At 44.8% G+C, this 15,587-nt stretch overlaps 1 protein-coding gene across 1 annotated transcript in view; it reads left to right on the top strand.

Annotated features, from left to right (window-relative positions):
- LOC144731739 (plasma membrane calcium-transporting ATPase 2-like) overlaps positions 1-9,404 on the top strand; it is a 174,488-nt gene extending 165,084 nt beyond the window's left edge. The window contains exon 23 of the mRNA XM_078612947.1: positions 8,841-9,404. Within this exon, the coding sequence (XP_078469073.1) occupies positions 8,841-9,395 (555 nt within the window). The 3' untranslated portion in view covers positions 9,396-9,404. The remainder of the gene's footprint in view (positions 1-8,840) is intronic.
- Positions 9,405-15,587: the final 6,183 nt, after the last annotated feature.

Here is a 15,587-nt window from a genome sequence, read left to right as displayed (position 1 = left end):
ATATTTATCGCCAAAAAAAACGCGATTCGAGTTTTTTTTTATTGAGCAGTTCAGAACAGAGGACTAATTCTCCACGTGTTCGCAAAGTGCACTGCTCTAACGTTTTACAGTTGCGCATTAAAACGCTCGATTGATTGATTTCTAATAGGCGGTGCAACGAGACACTTGAATGGGCTCGAAAGCCGGACACTTGGGGGAGGTTCCGTGGGAGTTAAAGCGTTGAGGCTCGTCCCGCGGTTAAGGGCAGGCAACAGCGAAAATGACGAAACTCTTCTCAGCCACGGCCAAACACCGAGATCAGTCGGGGTGGAGGAGTGAATTCAACATTCGAGCCGTTGTATGCTGCATTTTTTTTGTTCGTCTACTTTTAATTGCTTTTTCGTCATCATGTCATTATTGTTTTATGCCATTTACGTGTGTGCTTGTTGTGTAACGGGTTAAATAATTGCTAAGAGGGCACTTATATTATTTTTGCAAGTGATACAAAAAAGTTGTTCGCCACTCCTTCCATCCAGTGAGCGTTGGGCTGCGGACATATCCCCATGAGCAGCCGTGAGCCAGTGGTGTACATTCCACATTCCTATGATGGGGGCAGCCAACCGGGAGCTCACAGCGTAGCGATGGTACCTATAATAGATGCTCGGATGTTGATGGGCCGGGCCTCAATGGAACCTCAACGGGGATTCGACCACGTGATCTGATAGCGAGCAGAGCACTCCGACCAAAGCGTTGCAAAGGGGCGGTGAGGGCCCAATGCAAAAAAAGTTGTCATTTTTTGTGTGTGCGTGTTTTTCTTTCATCGTCTGTGTTGTTTGGTTTCTATCACGCAGTTGGTGTTTTTTTTGTTTTTATCGAGAAGGAGAGAGGAGCCTGCTGGTTAGTGAACGGTGTCTGAGGGAGCCAGCTCGTTTTTGTTTTTTGTCCGACACATCATTAGTCTGTCGAGACCGCTGCTAATCCTATTAGAACGCCGTTCGATGTCAACCCAATGGTACATCTGTGATCAGCGCTCCAAATAAGTTTTTTCGGGGGGGTGTTTTTTTCAAATGTGCTCTCCAATGTTTGAGAGATGGTAAAAATGCAACATTCTTGTGCATGGAAATACGTGCAGGGGATGAGTGGCAAAGTTGAGGTCTGCTTGCCACCAGAGAGCTTCACGAGAGTTGTGTGCGACTTTGATATTCTTCCTCCGTTGATGTAGCGCACACTAACTGTGGTGTACTACCGGATCCTTAGTTTGGGTTGCATGGCCGCAGTCGAAACGCAACGTTGCCGTGACGTCAAGGAGTACTTTCGATAAATACTGCGCAATAAATTAATGCAAACGTGTGGGGGGGGAGGGGTGTGCATTCATAGCTAAAGCAGTATATTTTAACTGCAATTTTAAATTGTAGAAATACCTGGTGCTCCTGCAAAGAAAAACAAATGGTCTTACGAGCCCCAACAAACGTTGCAAATTACAAATTTTCAAATCTGTTTTCACGCACCAATCATTTATTCTAATCTAAAACAAACAAAAGCTACACATCGTAGTTTAGCCGTCAACGCCACCAAATGCCCTCGAATGGGCCCTGAAGGTCACCTGACCGCTCGTGCGGCCTCCCCCCCCCCCATTGTTTTTTTGCCCCCGTCCCGTGACCTCGAGTGGCGCAACAACCGAAACAAAACCGATTCGACTACTGTCGTAAAAAAAAAATTTATGCGTTAAATCCAATCTTCAAAGGTAGTCAATTTTTTTTTTATGCGTAGACTGCGGGGTGAATGAGGCTTATCTGGAGCACTGTTCATGATTATTGATCATTTCAATCGCTCTACTTGATAACCACAACTAAATGTTGGGTTGTTATTGCACTGACAGATTTGATATATTTTTTTAAAATCCTTAAATAAATTGAATGCACATGTGCAATGTTTATTTAAATGTACATTATTTTACTTTAGGCACAGTGGCGAGATATCCTGCGGTTGGCCTCATCTCCCATTCAAACACCTGGCATGCAGTTCGCTGTCATCAGACATCAGAATATTGACTTATATTGGAGGAATCCGATGAGCTATAAAGCTTTAATTCCAGATCAGAACGTTACAACAACACACAATATAAAACACGACAGGAGTGCAAAGTATAGGAAAGGTAAATAAATTACTTTTAAAAGACCTAAATGAAACTAAACTAAATATACATTGCTTTATTTTACCACGTAAAGCCCACTGAGCTATTAGCTTATTTTTCAGAAGCGACCTGGCCACAATTGATAGCTCAACTACGTGGCTTATCATGTGGAAACGTATAGCAGCAAAACGATTAAAATCATCCAAACGCATGTTTCTAAGGTTAGTGATATCCAACACCCCGTGACGCCATGGGCAAGAGCATGCTGCCATATGATGGGCCCACAACGAGTATTTATCAAAGTCTATTTCCATGTTGAAGGTAGACACCTACCTAACAGAGCACATTATTGGGGCGATGCTATTGTCACTCGGCCATGTGACCTCCAATACTCGTGACACATCTTCTTGGTTCTTTCGGTAAAGTCACGTAGAAGGGAGATAATAAAATAATATAAATAAAACATAATAAAATAATATTATTTTATTATCTCCCTTCTACGTGACTTTACCGAAAGAACCAAGAAGATGAATCCCTGCAGTCACGAAAGCTTTAAATCGAAACTCGTGACACAATTCAGCGGTCGTGACACCGTCACAGCAGAGCTCCTAGTCACGCGCGTCGCGACCGCCAATCACGCGCCTCCAAATGAACTTCACCGCGTCTCTCGTTCACCCGAGATAACCCTGGGCCATGCGAGATGTGCATTTATAGATGTAATCACGTGCGCGTTCGTCGCCCTTGCATCCACTCGACCCAATTTTCCCGACTTGAGCTTCAACGCGTGATTCACGGCGCGCAGTTTCGGCGAGAAATCGATTGCGTTGCATCGACAACTTTTTGCGAGAGATTCGATCGCAGCGTTCCGCTTGAAAGAGACGTCCACATTGGGCCGACGTGTTTACGACCCGCTCTGCAGCGCCTTTCGCGTGGGTACAAGTGGCAATACTTACGCCCACCGATCAACACGAAAGCACTCAGGCAGTTTGGTGTACCCTACGCACATGTAGCCTCATGGACTTTGGTAATTACGTTCAGTGTGGTGCCTTTGTGACCATAACATTCAGATTCATGATGTTGTTCTTTGGTTCACATCATCATCTCCACAAAGGAAGACACTTTATCCCAATGTGCATGTGCAGGCATCTCGGCCAAAACAGGGGGACACTTTATTGAATTATTGATTATCTTTAAATGCAGCGCGAGACTATTTCACATTATTGGACTTCAGTTTACGTTTAATAGTTTTTCCTTGAAACAAAACAAATTAAATATCACACTTTTATTTCATGAAGTGCTCAACAACCTAACATTTTTTTTTACTAATATTTTTTTCCCGTGATTAAGCGTTAGTTTTATTTTTCCAGCAGCCTCTCACAAACAACCTGGACATCATCCAAATGTGGCGCCAGTGTTTAATTCGTTTCCTCGATTGGTTTTGTTTTACATGTGAGTTATTCAGTTCACAATTGAGTTTGTCAAGGGTCATGGCAAGGGGAACGTGAGACTCAAAGGTGAATCCGCGCAAAATGTTTTCATGAAATGAACAAGTGTTAAGCGGGGGCGGTGATTAGTGCAATTGCGCGAGGAATCCAGAAAACGAGATTTTGATTAACAATCACGGCACACATCAGTGGCGGGTGACACCTCAACTGGTTATGGGGGCCTCTCTTCACCAAGCTGCATTGACCAGCGTGGTAAAGTCTGGTCAAGCCAACCCCACATGGGGAGACCGTCTAGCCACAGGTTGACATGACGCTCTCAATTATATATATATTCAAATACCAAGTAACATTTTAATGGAACTAAATAGCTCAAATGAATTTCACGAGAGACTATAATTCAGTTCCGGGGCTAGCTGGCGTGGTGATGAACATCACCGCTGGGGAGACAAAGGCAGCTAGGAATGCTTAGCACTGGTCACACTACTCACGCGTGTGCAGTGCCGCCCTTCAGAGACGCTCGCTATCAGCACTTGCCCGAGTAGACCTCTAAAAACAAAGGGGGGATATTAACCATCATAATGATTTTCATTGCGTGTGTGTGTACGTGCATAAATTAGCGCTCCAGATCATACGTTGATTGCATTTTTTTTTACGTCGATATTTTGACTAAGCCAATCGACTCCACAAAGGCGGAACACTATCGCACGCTGATCTCTGCTCGAATTACACCCCGATAATGCCTATTTTTTATTGCAGGTTTCGTTTCCCTGCCAATGTTGCTTTACGCATTGCACACGCTTTACCATTCGCGCCGCCCAAGCGGTTTACGGTTTTCTTTGTTTGTCTCGCGCCGGATTCTTTTGAAACAATTCGGAATGCGCAGATCGCACATTGGTCGCCTCATTTCGCATTCACTGCCGATACCGGAACCCCCACACACTCGAGGGCCCCCGGCATCAGAGTCGATTTAAAGTTAACGAACCATTTGGCACGCACGCAGCCTCTGTTAATAAATGGGACATTTTGGCTTCAAAGCAAGGCTATCCTGTTTACACATTTGTAAGATCGTTTTTTTCTTTTCTTTTAACTTTGTTCTTATTCGATTTCACCCATTTCAGTTCCATTTTTGTGAAACACGAATTATTTCTGGGATTTTTAACAAAACGTTGAGACCTTTTTTGCATTTCAACATTTAAACACACGGTTGTAGGCACGCCCTATTTATTTTCAGAGATTTGTTTACCCACAAATATCATGGTCGTGTACTCATTGTATTAAGTAATGATGCCAGGTGATATTCTTGCGCACAACGGTGATATTTTCAGGAGGTCAAGGCCAATGTCGAGAGGGCTTCAGGAGAGAGTTCTTGTCGTGTTGCTGTTCCTTCTCCGTTTAAAGGGGCGTAGATTAGACGTGGCTTACAATATGATACATCGTTTGGATTGCATCCCCACAACAGAAGCTATGTGTACATAATCATCAGCTCAACACGGTTAGTTACGTGCCTGGAAATCCAAAAACACGTGATCAAAAGGACCTGCTTGGGAGCCTCTCATTGAGTATGCTGCGCGTGTGAAAATAATAGCAGAGTTGCCTGGAGAGACTCCGTACGCATGGGGATAAACCTGAGACCTTTACTTACTCATACGCATTATGCATTGCCGTGGAGTATTTTGCCATAAAACAAACATACGCAGAACTCCGTGTTGTGCCTCCACATATTACTAAAATGTGTTTAGGCAGTCACCCAATTGGCCTATTGTTCGACAGCATTTATTTAAGCGGCAGACTTTCTGCCGATTTTGACCTTGCTGATCTGGAAAGCTGATGGACTCGAAGATTTCTAAAGGTGGTTTTGAGTCTCAAGCACGAGGCAATCTCTTTGTGATACACTCACCCGAGCACCGAATAATTTGAATTCATGGCAAGTGCCACAATGCTTGCTCACAAATGGACAGGAATACAAAAATATCGGTGTGTAAATACCGGATTGCCTTTTTGTAAGTCATCGGTGTTCTTTGCTGTCCACGACTCAATCGTGCATTGGGATGTTTCCACCTCCCTTGTCGGCACTGGACTGGTAGAGAACATTTCACATTCCCATGGCAAGCTTCATTGTAAAATTGGATTCCTACAAAGCGAGACTAATTTTACTGACCCCAGAGTATAGATGATGGGCTGAGCAGATCCACAGTCATTATTTTAACTCATAACCTGATGAAGGGCTCGACCCGATGCTACAGAACCATGCAACCCAAACCGTGGGCCATATAATAAACCACTGTAGTCTGCACTTCATCCATGGAGGGATAGCAAAACTACACAAACTCTCTCCTGAAGCCCGCTCTCTTTTCGTGGCTAGCAGACCTCGACATTGCCATTCGTCGCCTCAAAATATCGCTGCCATACGCAAGAATACGATCGTGCCACCCGGCCGGATTATTTTGGCATTTATTTGGCACTCATAAACGATCAACAACAACAACAACAACCACGCTCAGCAACCGCACGCATATTCTAAGCCCCTACTTTGTTCTTGCCGGTTCGAGCCGACCGGCTGTCGTAATGATACCCCTGCTACTCCGGACAGCGCAGTGCGACCCTCCACAAATCTCTGCGCCTTAGCAGCAGCGGAGGCAGCTTCTGCGACACAGTTTATCCAGAGCACAACACACACCCCACACCCACCCCCCTCACGTTTCTCTCGCTGCGTGGCCTCCGTAAAAGCACAGCTGCTGTTGCTGAACTTTGATTTGAATGGACGATCAGGAGGGTCGCTTTTTGTTTTATTTTTTTACGCAAATATCCCTCCCATCAGACCCGCGCCACCACAGCCCGAGTCTAGCGTGGCGAGGCAACCTGTGATGGTCAGACACCAGAACAGTGCCGGCCCGAGCCTCTTGGGGGCCCTAAGCAGAATTTGATTTGGGGGCCCCCCTCCCACCACGCAGACTCATCTGTGCTAGAAGGTGGCCAGGGGGCCCCAAGCAGCCGCTTAGTTCGCTTATGCCTCGGGCCGGCCCTGCACCAGAAATTAATGGCAGCTTTCCAAAAATGTTCAGTGGAGAATAAAAGTGGTCAATTTGGTGATAATGGCAAAGATTTGACCTTTTTTTTTCTCCATCAACTGACGGTGAAAATGCCTCTACTTCCACGTGAATTGAGCTGCAAATGGTCTCAAACCAATGTATCTTTATATTTGTTTATTTTAAAAACATGTTTGAAATTAACGTTGTAGTCATTTAAATCTGATAAATATTCACCGTCTTAGAATAAATGAAACATTTGTTTGCTTCGAAGTGTCAGAAATTTCAATAATGTCATCAGTTTTAATCACAAGTTTTAATCCCATATTCTTGTTTAGCAAATGGAACACTTTTGCAAGGGTTCGTAGGCTGGAACAGAGCCATCCAGTCCATATATTTAACACAAATACTTTTGACATCAGTTACGAGAACATATATTTTTATGCCAGTGTCAAATTTAACCACCCTTAATAAGTTACACTATTAATACAAATAATGTCGTGAATATTTGCTCATGAGCCACATACTATTAAGATGCCTTTCAAATGACTGAATATAATTTTACCATTGGCAGAAATGGTGCCATTTGAACCATTAGGGTTCCGTTTTATAACATGAACATGAATACATTATTTTTCATCGATGACCATTTGCAAACGCACCTTCACTCTTCAGCTTGCGACACACGTGATATGCTTAAAACAATACCGAAAGTTTCACCTGCAAATCAATCTACGTAAAAAATTATGACGTTCGGAGATTTCGGAACGAGCGATGAGACGCCTAATTTGTCATCGCAGTGTTAATAGCAAACTAACCTGAAATCGGCAAAATGACAATTGCAAAGGGGAATTGAAATGTCTAGTAAAAAAACAACACAAAATGAGAATTCATTTAGGCACAAAAAAAGCCTATCCCTCGAATTGTGGCCGGAAAATTCCCAGGAGAGATTGAGAATGGCTCTGACTGAAACACTGAGCCGCCAATGACGGGCTCCTGGGTTTAAGTTTGAGCTGCCCACAATTAAACTGGATTCGTAATTCTAATCACTTAATTGTCACCAATGACTGCACTCTGTAAGGAATTCGTTTTTTATTTTAATTCATCCTTGCCTATGCTTTTTTATAAATATGTCACGTGACCCACATACGGTGAAACCGATCTTCACAAAGCACGAAGGATTGCCGTCTGTTGTTTGATGAGAGCGGCTTCTTGAATTGACTCCAGAATTAGTTCTGCAGTGTCATCTTCCAGGACCGTTCGCTAAATTGACAGCACCAAGCACTGTTTGACAGTAAAAAAAGATTTGATCAGTTTTCCCCCCTTTGCAATTGCAGGCAGTGATCCTAACCTCGGGTAAATTATTTTTGATTTTCATCTTCTTTAAATTTGATGAGCGTGTGATGGAATTTCTTAAAATATTCGAACCAACAAAGCACGCGGAACTAATGTCCAATGTTCTTTCTGTCTCTCCCTTTTCTCTTTCTCTATCACTGCAACTACATGGATATGTGCTTATTTGTTTCGCTGTTTGTGTGTATACCTGCGCATGTACATTCATACATACACATATATACGTAAATTTACCCACCAACTAACACCACCACCACATCTCATTCGCACTGTTGGGACTCTTGCACATTCATATTTACAAACATAACCTAAATTTACATACACGCGAATATGTACACGTATTTAAATACGCACATTACATACTTCGACACACACCTCCGCACACACACACACACACCGACATCAAATGCTGACGCGTGTGTGCGTGCAACATTCAACACACACGCAACACGAGCACGTGCTTGTGTTTGCCGTCTGCTGCTCTGTCTGCCTCTCGAGTTCTCTGTCTCTCTGTATCCCCCCTCTCTGTTTGTCTTCCCGTCTCTGCTTTTCTCGATCTATCTCCACCCCATCGCTCTCGTCCTCTGTCACTGTGCCTCCTACATCTCTAACCATCTCCATATCCGCTTGTCACCCTCGTTTCTCCGTCTTTCTCTCTCCCCATGACCGTTGTTACTCTCGCCCTCTCTGTCTTTCTCTCTGTCCCACATCCCCGTTGCACTCCCACTGTACCTCATCTCCTAGCCCTCCCCATCTGCCCGCCTTGCCTCTCTGCCTGTTTCTCTGCCCGTCTCTTTGCTTCTCTGCGTCTCCCTGTCTTTCCCTCTCCCTGCCCTCCTCTGCCTCTCTCTCTTTGTCTCTCTGTCTCCGTCACCCACCCCCACTGCCCTCCCCCCTCGACAGCTCCGAGTGGTGGATGCGTTCCGTAGCTCGCTGTACGAGGGCTTCGAAAAACCCGATTCGCGCACCTCCATCCACAACTTCATGAACGACCCCGGCTTCAACATGGACGACTCCCAGACGCAGCTGGCCTCTTTGGGACATGGAGGAGCGGCGTCGGACAGCGGCGCGAGCGACGTGGACATCAAATCCAGGGCCAGTCCCACGGGCAGCAGTAAATCTCACCTCAAGCCTGCCACCGCCACCACCACCACAACTACCACCACAGTGACGCCTCTGAATTCCTGCGTCGCTCCGCCGATCGCCGACTCCGCTGCGTCCGAGCCGTGCCTGGCCGTGAACCCCTGCTCCAACCCCTGCCCCAACCCCTACCCGAGCCCCAACCCCAGCCCCAACGCGGCCCTGAAAGCCAACGCGGCGACCGGGAGGTCCAATCTGTCCTCGTCCTCGTCTTCGCCGCCGACCAACCGGAACACGGACAGCGGCGTGGCGCTCACCAACACGTCGCTCTCTTCTGCGCCCGCGAGCCCCCAAAACAGCCTGGAGACGGCGCTTTAGACAGGGAGAGGCGCGGTGGGTGACGGGGGGGGGCAGGGGGGGGCGCTTTTGGATTTTTTTTGGGGGGAGGGGGAGCGGCCGAGGATCGTCAAAGTGTGACAAAAAATTAATCGGAATACGTTACTGGGGGTGTGGCGGTGGCAATCGGGAAGAGCTTCGCTCCATCGCGGCACCGTCGTCATCGCCGTCGTCGTCGTCACCGGCAGGAGGAGATGATGGCCATCGGTATTTCAATCAGAAGAATACGGGGCGGGGGAGGGCGGGGGAGAGGTGTGGGGGGGGATGGAGATGAGCGAGGAATGACCAATTGAAAAATCTCAAGTCAAATATCGGCTTGTTTGCTCTCAAGTCAAGTGTAGGTAGAATTTAGTGCAGTGATCACGACAAGCGGATTTATCGTTTGAGCTAATATTTATTTAGCCGTGCCGCCCATGAGAGCGCTTCTTTAATCAACAAGCAGAAAGAGAATGATTATCCAGGCTCTGTCAATCATTTTTTGTTTCGAGAGATTCAGCATAAGAGAAGGGTGACAACGCATTCGTCGATTTTGTTTAAACCTTTTCTTTCGTAACATTTCATGAACGGTAGTTTATGTTTTAGTAATCACAGATCGGGGATCTGCATCACCATTTTTATTTCTTTGTTTCAGAAAATGATATTTCGTCTCCTGTTTGTATCGTTATTTTTTGCAATTCCACTCGAAGAAAATGTTCGATTTTAACAACAGCAAAAATCTGTTACAGACGTGTGAATTTAATTGGGATCTTATTATCATGGTTGCAATTTAGTAAAAATTTTGCTATTAACCTTTTTTGTAGAATCCAGCCTGGCCAATTCCATTGAACGCCGTTTTTATTCGTTTATTGCTGTTGACATTACAATAGCGGTTTGTAGGGGGGGGGGACGTTATTGTAACCAAAAGCGTACAATTAAATGTGCAAAAATAATGTATTAGACTTTAAAACAAGTTTAATGTTCAATTTGTTTTTTATAAGACTGCAAGCACTCTTTAATCATCCATTAATGATTCCTTACCACAACACAAGTAACTATAATAGCTTCCATTACCCAGGTAACACCCAATGTTGAAATGTAAGCGCTTTAATCTATAAGCACGTTTCTTTCCAAGTTTCATAAGTGAAGCGCCTATAATGATTTTTAGTGGCAATAAAATGTTTGTAATGGGGTACATTTAAGGAAAAAATTTTTGACTTAGGAAGCCTACCGCATCGATCAAGAATGGCCACGATTATCGCCAAATGCCAATAATGTTGAACTAATTTAAGCTTTCAGTGTTTCCAATTTCTGATTTATTTTTTACGCTCGTATTGATTCAGACTCTGGGTGAATCTATGACCATCACTCGCAGGTCCGCGAACAACAAAATAGCTCGCAATATTACGATAAAAATAATGTTTCAGTAATTTTTAAAGGTACATATATATATAAAGGGGACAATTACCTGGGAGATATGGTCTACAAAGACAGCCTTAACAGACTGTTGGGGCAAGTGCTGTTAGCACCTTTGTGAGGCCTGCACAGTGCAAGAGGGAGTGTGGTCAACACCACATCTGACCGCCTTTGTCTCCCCAGTGCTAATATTGACACACTGCACCAGGTTACCCATTTAAGGCTGAATCAACCTACGGAAGGCTCAGGACCGGTTCTAATATTCACCACTGTTATTGGTCTTGAGTGGGAATTGAACTTAGGTGGGCGGGTTCGTGGCGCAGTGTACTAACCACTGCACCACATCTCCCCGTGTGTGTGCATGTATACCGATATAGCAACAGTACACACGCACACAGATATAGTTGTGGTGTTTCTGTTTTTACAAAGTCATCAACGATCCATCTATCAGAAAAGTTGGTGCCCGCTGAATTCATTGAACGCAGAACCGCAGCTCTATTCATTACGTACATACGTGCAAACATTCACGTGTCGGCAGAGGCGATGCACATCCGTGGACCCGGAAAGAAAAAAGTGCATCAAAGTGTCAAGAGCAGTGACTCTTTGTGCGTGCGCGTGCTCACGTGACTTTCTGCACAACATGAAGCATCGACGGGAGAGTGGCATTTTGATGGAGTCTTGTTGCCACGAGTGGGGCAAAACGTGGCCTAGAAATTTGAGATAAAATGTTTTTCGATGTTGCGTCTGATGTTCTGAATCTGAGCCACAATCACGCGCGCACACGTAAGTGGCGGTGGAGATGTGTTTTGATGCAATATTCAATGCACGGCACCCTTTCAACTTTCTCACTCTACACTGCATTTTCCCACAATCCTTAAAATCAATGCGCTTTACTCTGCTACCACATTCAAAGCGTCAAAAAGGCACCGATAGATAAGCCTAACATCAGGTTGGTACAACCTTTAAAAAATATAATGCGTTGAAAATAATATTACGTCCACCTCTTGCGAGTGAGTGAGCGAGCGATTGAACGAGGCTTGGACGTGTGTCTAAAATGTGGGTGTGCAAGTACACACGTGTACACACCTGCAGAATATTTATAGATATGTATATGCAGTATGTTATGTATACACACATATATAAGTATACAGGCTTGTATGTGCATGTGTGTTTGCATGTGTGTGCATGCAAACATACAAGGTGCTGTATTTATCGATACATGGATGCAGTATTTACATATACAGACATGTATGTTCGGCATGAAATGGCTACTCGATTAAAATAGAATCCTTTGCATGAGACACATGCGTCAAATTGTGTGCGTAAGAATGTATCCAATTTAAGTCAATCTATCCCAATACTATGGGCTTGCGGAGCAACTGAAACCATACAGGACACTAACAATCACCATACCATACAAGACGAGAGTTAAACCTAAGACAGTAATAATGAGACACGACTTCAACGAATGTCCATTATTCCAGGAAACCCTTACTTGTGTCCTAAGGTTGTTATTTTTTTATTATAAAGAGGGTATCACATTTGATAACAAGCGGCATGGGGCGGGTAGTGAACGATTATGTACTCTTAGGTTTTTTCGGTAAAGTCACGTAGGTAAAAATAAATAATACAAATAATATAAATAAAATAATAAATCACGACGTTTATTTTTATTTCTATTATTATTTTTTATTATTTTTTACCTACTTGACTTTACCGAAAAAACCTATGAGTATGAATCCTTGCAGTCACAAAAGCTTCAAATCTAGAATGAACGATTATGTGCCTAATGTATGTCCCATTTACATGTTTGTACATAATCGGAGTTGATTCTGGATTACTGCAGAAGAGAAAATGCCAGCACCAGGCTTCCTTTACTGATTAGTTCCTGCAATGTGGCACTCTCTGCTACAGCAACCGATGATTGCTGTGAATACCTCCCAGTCAACCTTCACTCTATGGGGGGTTGCTCACTCTCCTCTGCTTCCCCCACTGTCTGGAATTCCCCTCCCCCCAGCCGTCTGTCCTGTTGAATTCATGCCACTATTCACGTGGAGGCTCAAGACTTCGCTTTTAACATCGGCCCACGACTGTCCCTCTTTCTGCAAAATACAAATCTCTCAAAAATGGTTTTTGGAACCACGTTTTGAGATGCGGCTTCATTTAGACCCCCATATAGGTTTTTTTTATCCTATAATTAAGAATGATTTCGTTCAAGCCTTGCCGCCTTCACTCAAGGGGCAGAACATGACTCCGATTGGCTCACACGGAGCGTAGCGGCCCCCGCGTTGATTGACGCAGTTCGAGCCCCTTTCCGTGTTATTGCAGCTCTGGGCTAGCGATGAATGCGGCGGGGCTGGTAACAACAACAACAACTAAATCATTCAAAAGGGAGAAACTGGCAAAGTCAATTGAAGCGCTGGTTTTCGGCTGCCGTTTTCTGCTTCTAAAGAACACCCAGAAGTTACTATCCTGATGTCTCCCGCATAAACTCCTTTTGTCGATGTCTCTGCGTCTGCGTATCGCCTATTTCACGGCAAAGACATTTCGGCATGGCACAGAGAGCCTGGTAATCACAACGTCCAACGTAAACATCTTTTTTTTAATCTTCTTAAATGTTCTCAATTCACAGCGGGCGCGCGAGCGGCACGATGATACTTAAATGAGCCCGCGTCATTACCGTCTCTAATATGCCCCGAATTGTCCTTGTAATTATATTGCCGTGCAACTGCCCGTATAAACATTTACAGGTGTGTGTGTGCGCGCGTGCGCGCGTGTGTATGTATATACTGTATCGTGTTACACGTGGCGGGCGGGGGGGTAAGGAAAAAAAAGCAATGGCTTTGGTTTAATTTTTCGACGATTCGTGGCACGTGTCGAAATCAGAGCGACGGGGACCGCGCGACGTTCGCATCGGCGGCTCGCGCTCTCTGCTTTGTCCGCGACGTTCCGGCACCCGGACGTTCCCGCGTGACTGCCGGGGCATGTGAGTGACCGGGACACTTTTGGAGGCAAACATTCGCGGAAGAGACGGAGGAGGAAACTCGCCCGCACGCCCGCGTCTCTCGCGTGCGATCAATTCGGCCTCGCCCCCTTGGGGGAGGACGCAATCCGGATGACTCTTGATCTTCGAGACGTCGGAGTCGAAGGCGCATGTGTGGTAGTCGTCGTCGTAGTAGTAGACGCTTCCTTCGGGCAGGGCAGTTCATCGAGTGGTCAACAAGGTTCGCCCGGTGACAACGGGTGGAATGTTCGTGATCTCTGGCGTAACGATTGCGGCGCTCGCGAGCAAACTTGAGACGGGAGAACATTGGCGAAATATTCGATTGCCATAGTGTGGTCGTTCAGTATAGACGCGGTTCACCCTTTGGTTCTCCATCAGAGGTTATGTTTCATGTTTGGTTTGGGGGCTTCTATGAACACAAAGACAAAGATTCCACCCCCCCCCCCGCGCGTGTAGCCTGCAGAGGCTGTTGGGGAAAGTGCTGTCAGCACGGCACACGAGGGGGGGGTGGTTTGGCCGTCACCCCACACTCTACCACAAACGCACACACACTCTACTACAAACACACACACTCTACTACAAACGCACACACACTCTACTACAAACGCACACACACTCTACCACAAACGCACACACACAAGCACACATACACGTAGGTATATGCACCACCTTGCGTGCAAATATGTAGAACTTCTTTTTGCACCGTGCGCAGCCAAACCGTGCTAATCCGAGGTCCTGGGTGTATCCACACACATACACACGCCTGTGTGTGTGTGTGTGAATGCAATTGGGTAGACATGTTTATTATATTTTTTTAACAACAACCCAACGTAATGTTAAGCCTATTCACGTCGTTATCAAAAGCCCCTGAACATATGGTGGAAATTCCACATTGCTATGGCAGGGGGCCAATTTCATTGTATGGTAGCATAATATTTGGCTCTTCAAAGAGAACTCGTAAACTTCTAAGTGTTAGTTGATGAATAAATTTAGATACACAGCGAATAGATACACTTCGAATATATGCATATATTGTAAATACTAATAAAAACAAACCGTTCATAATACAAATGAATGCTGAACATGGAAATTGACGTTAACGTTGATGGGCTTCGCTTATGAAAACATTGGAACTGACCAAACATACATTTCTGACATTGTTCCCTACAAAATGTTATTCTTGTACGTATAATCATTACCTGAGAAACTAATGTAGAATTCTTTACATGTACACAAAGGCAAAGACACAAACGCACCAATACACGTCTACGTTAATTTGATTTAAAATTACGATTGTTTACTGGCCGGAGAATAACAGAGCACCTTGCGGATAATTTTTGAATGCTTTATAGATATATGCCTTGTTTCAAAGCGGTGCATTTACAAAGTTGAACCTATAATTTTATTTGTTTGTTCACAGGGTATGTAGATAATTTTGCCCAGTTGCATCTTATTCGGACGCTTTTAATTCTTAGCATCATGGATTCTCCCTGATCAGTGTAACACAGTTATTTAAAGTTACGTTGTCCGTGCACTTTGATGACATGAATGACTTGTTCAATTTAAAATGTATTATAGGAATTGTAATGGAGCGCTGGTTTTCTTTGGTTGGCATGAATCCAGCAAGGTTGAGATTTGTATGGGTTTTGACGCTGGATTAGCTAATATTAGCATTCTTGCCTGGTTGCCGAACAGCTATGCGATACACAATTGAACGCGCGTGTCCACGCGTGTATACACACACACACACGCGTGCGTGAGCACACAACCATGCAAAC

The sequence above is a fragment of the Lampetra planeri genome, chromosome 40 (genome assembly GCF_965212315.1).
Source record: "Lampetra planeri chromosome 40, kcLamPlan1.2.h2, whole genome shotgun sequence".
NCBI classification, from domain to species: Eukaryota; Metazoa; Chordata; class Hyperoartia; order Petromyzontiformes; family Petromyzontidae; genus Lampetra; species Lampetra planeri.
Note: the sequence above shows the minus strand (reverse complement) of the source record. Positions and strands in the feature narration are given on the sequence as shown.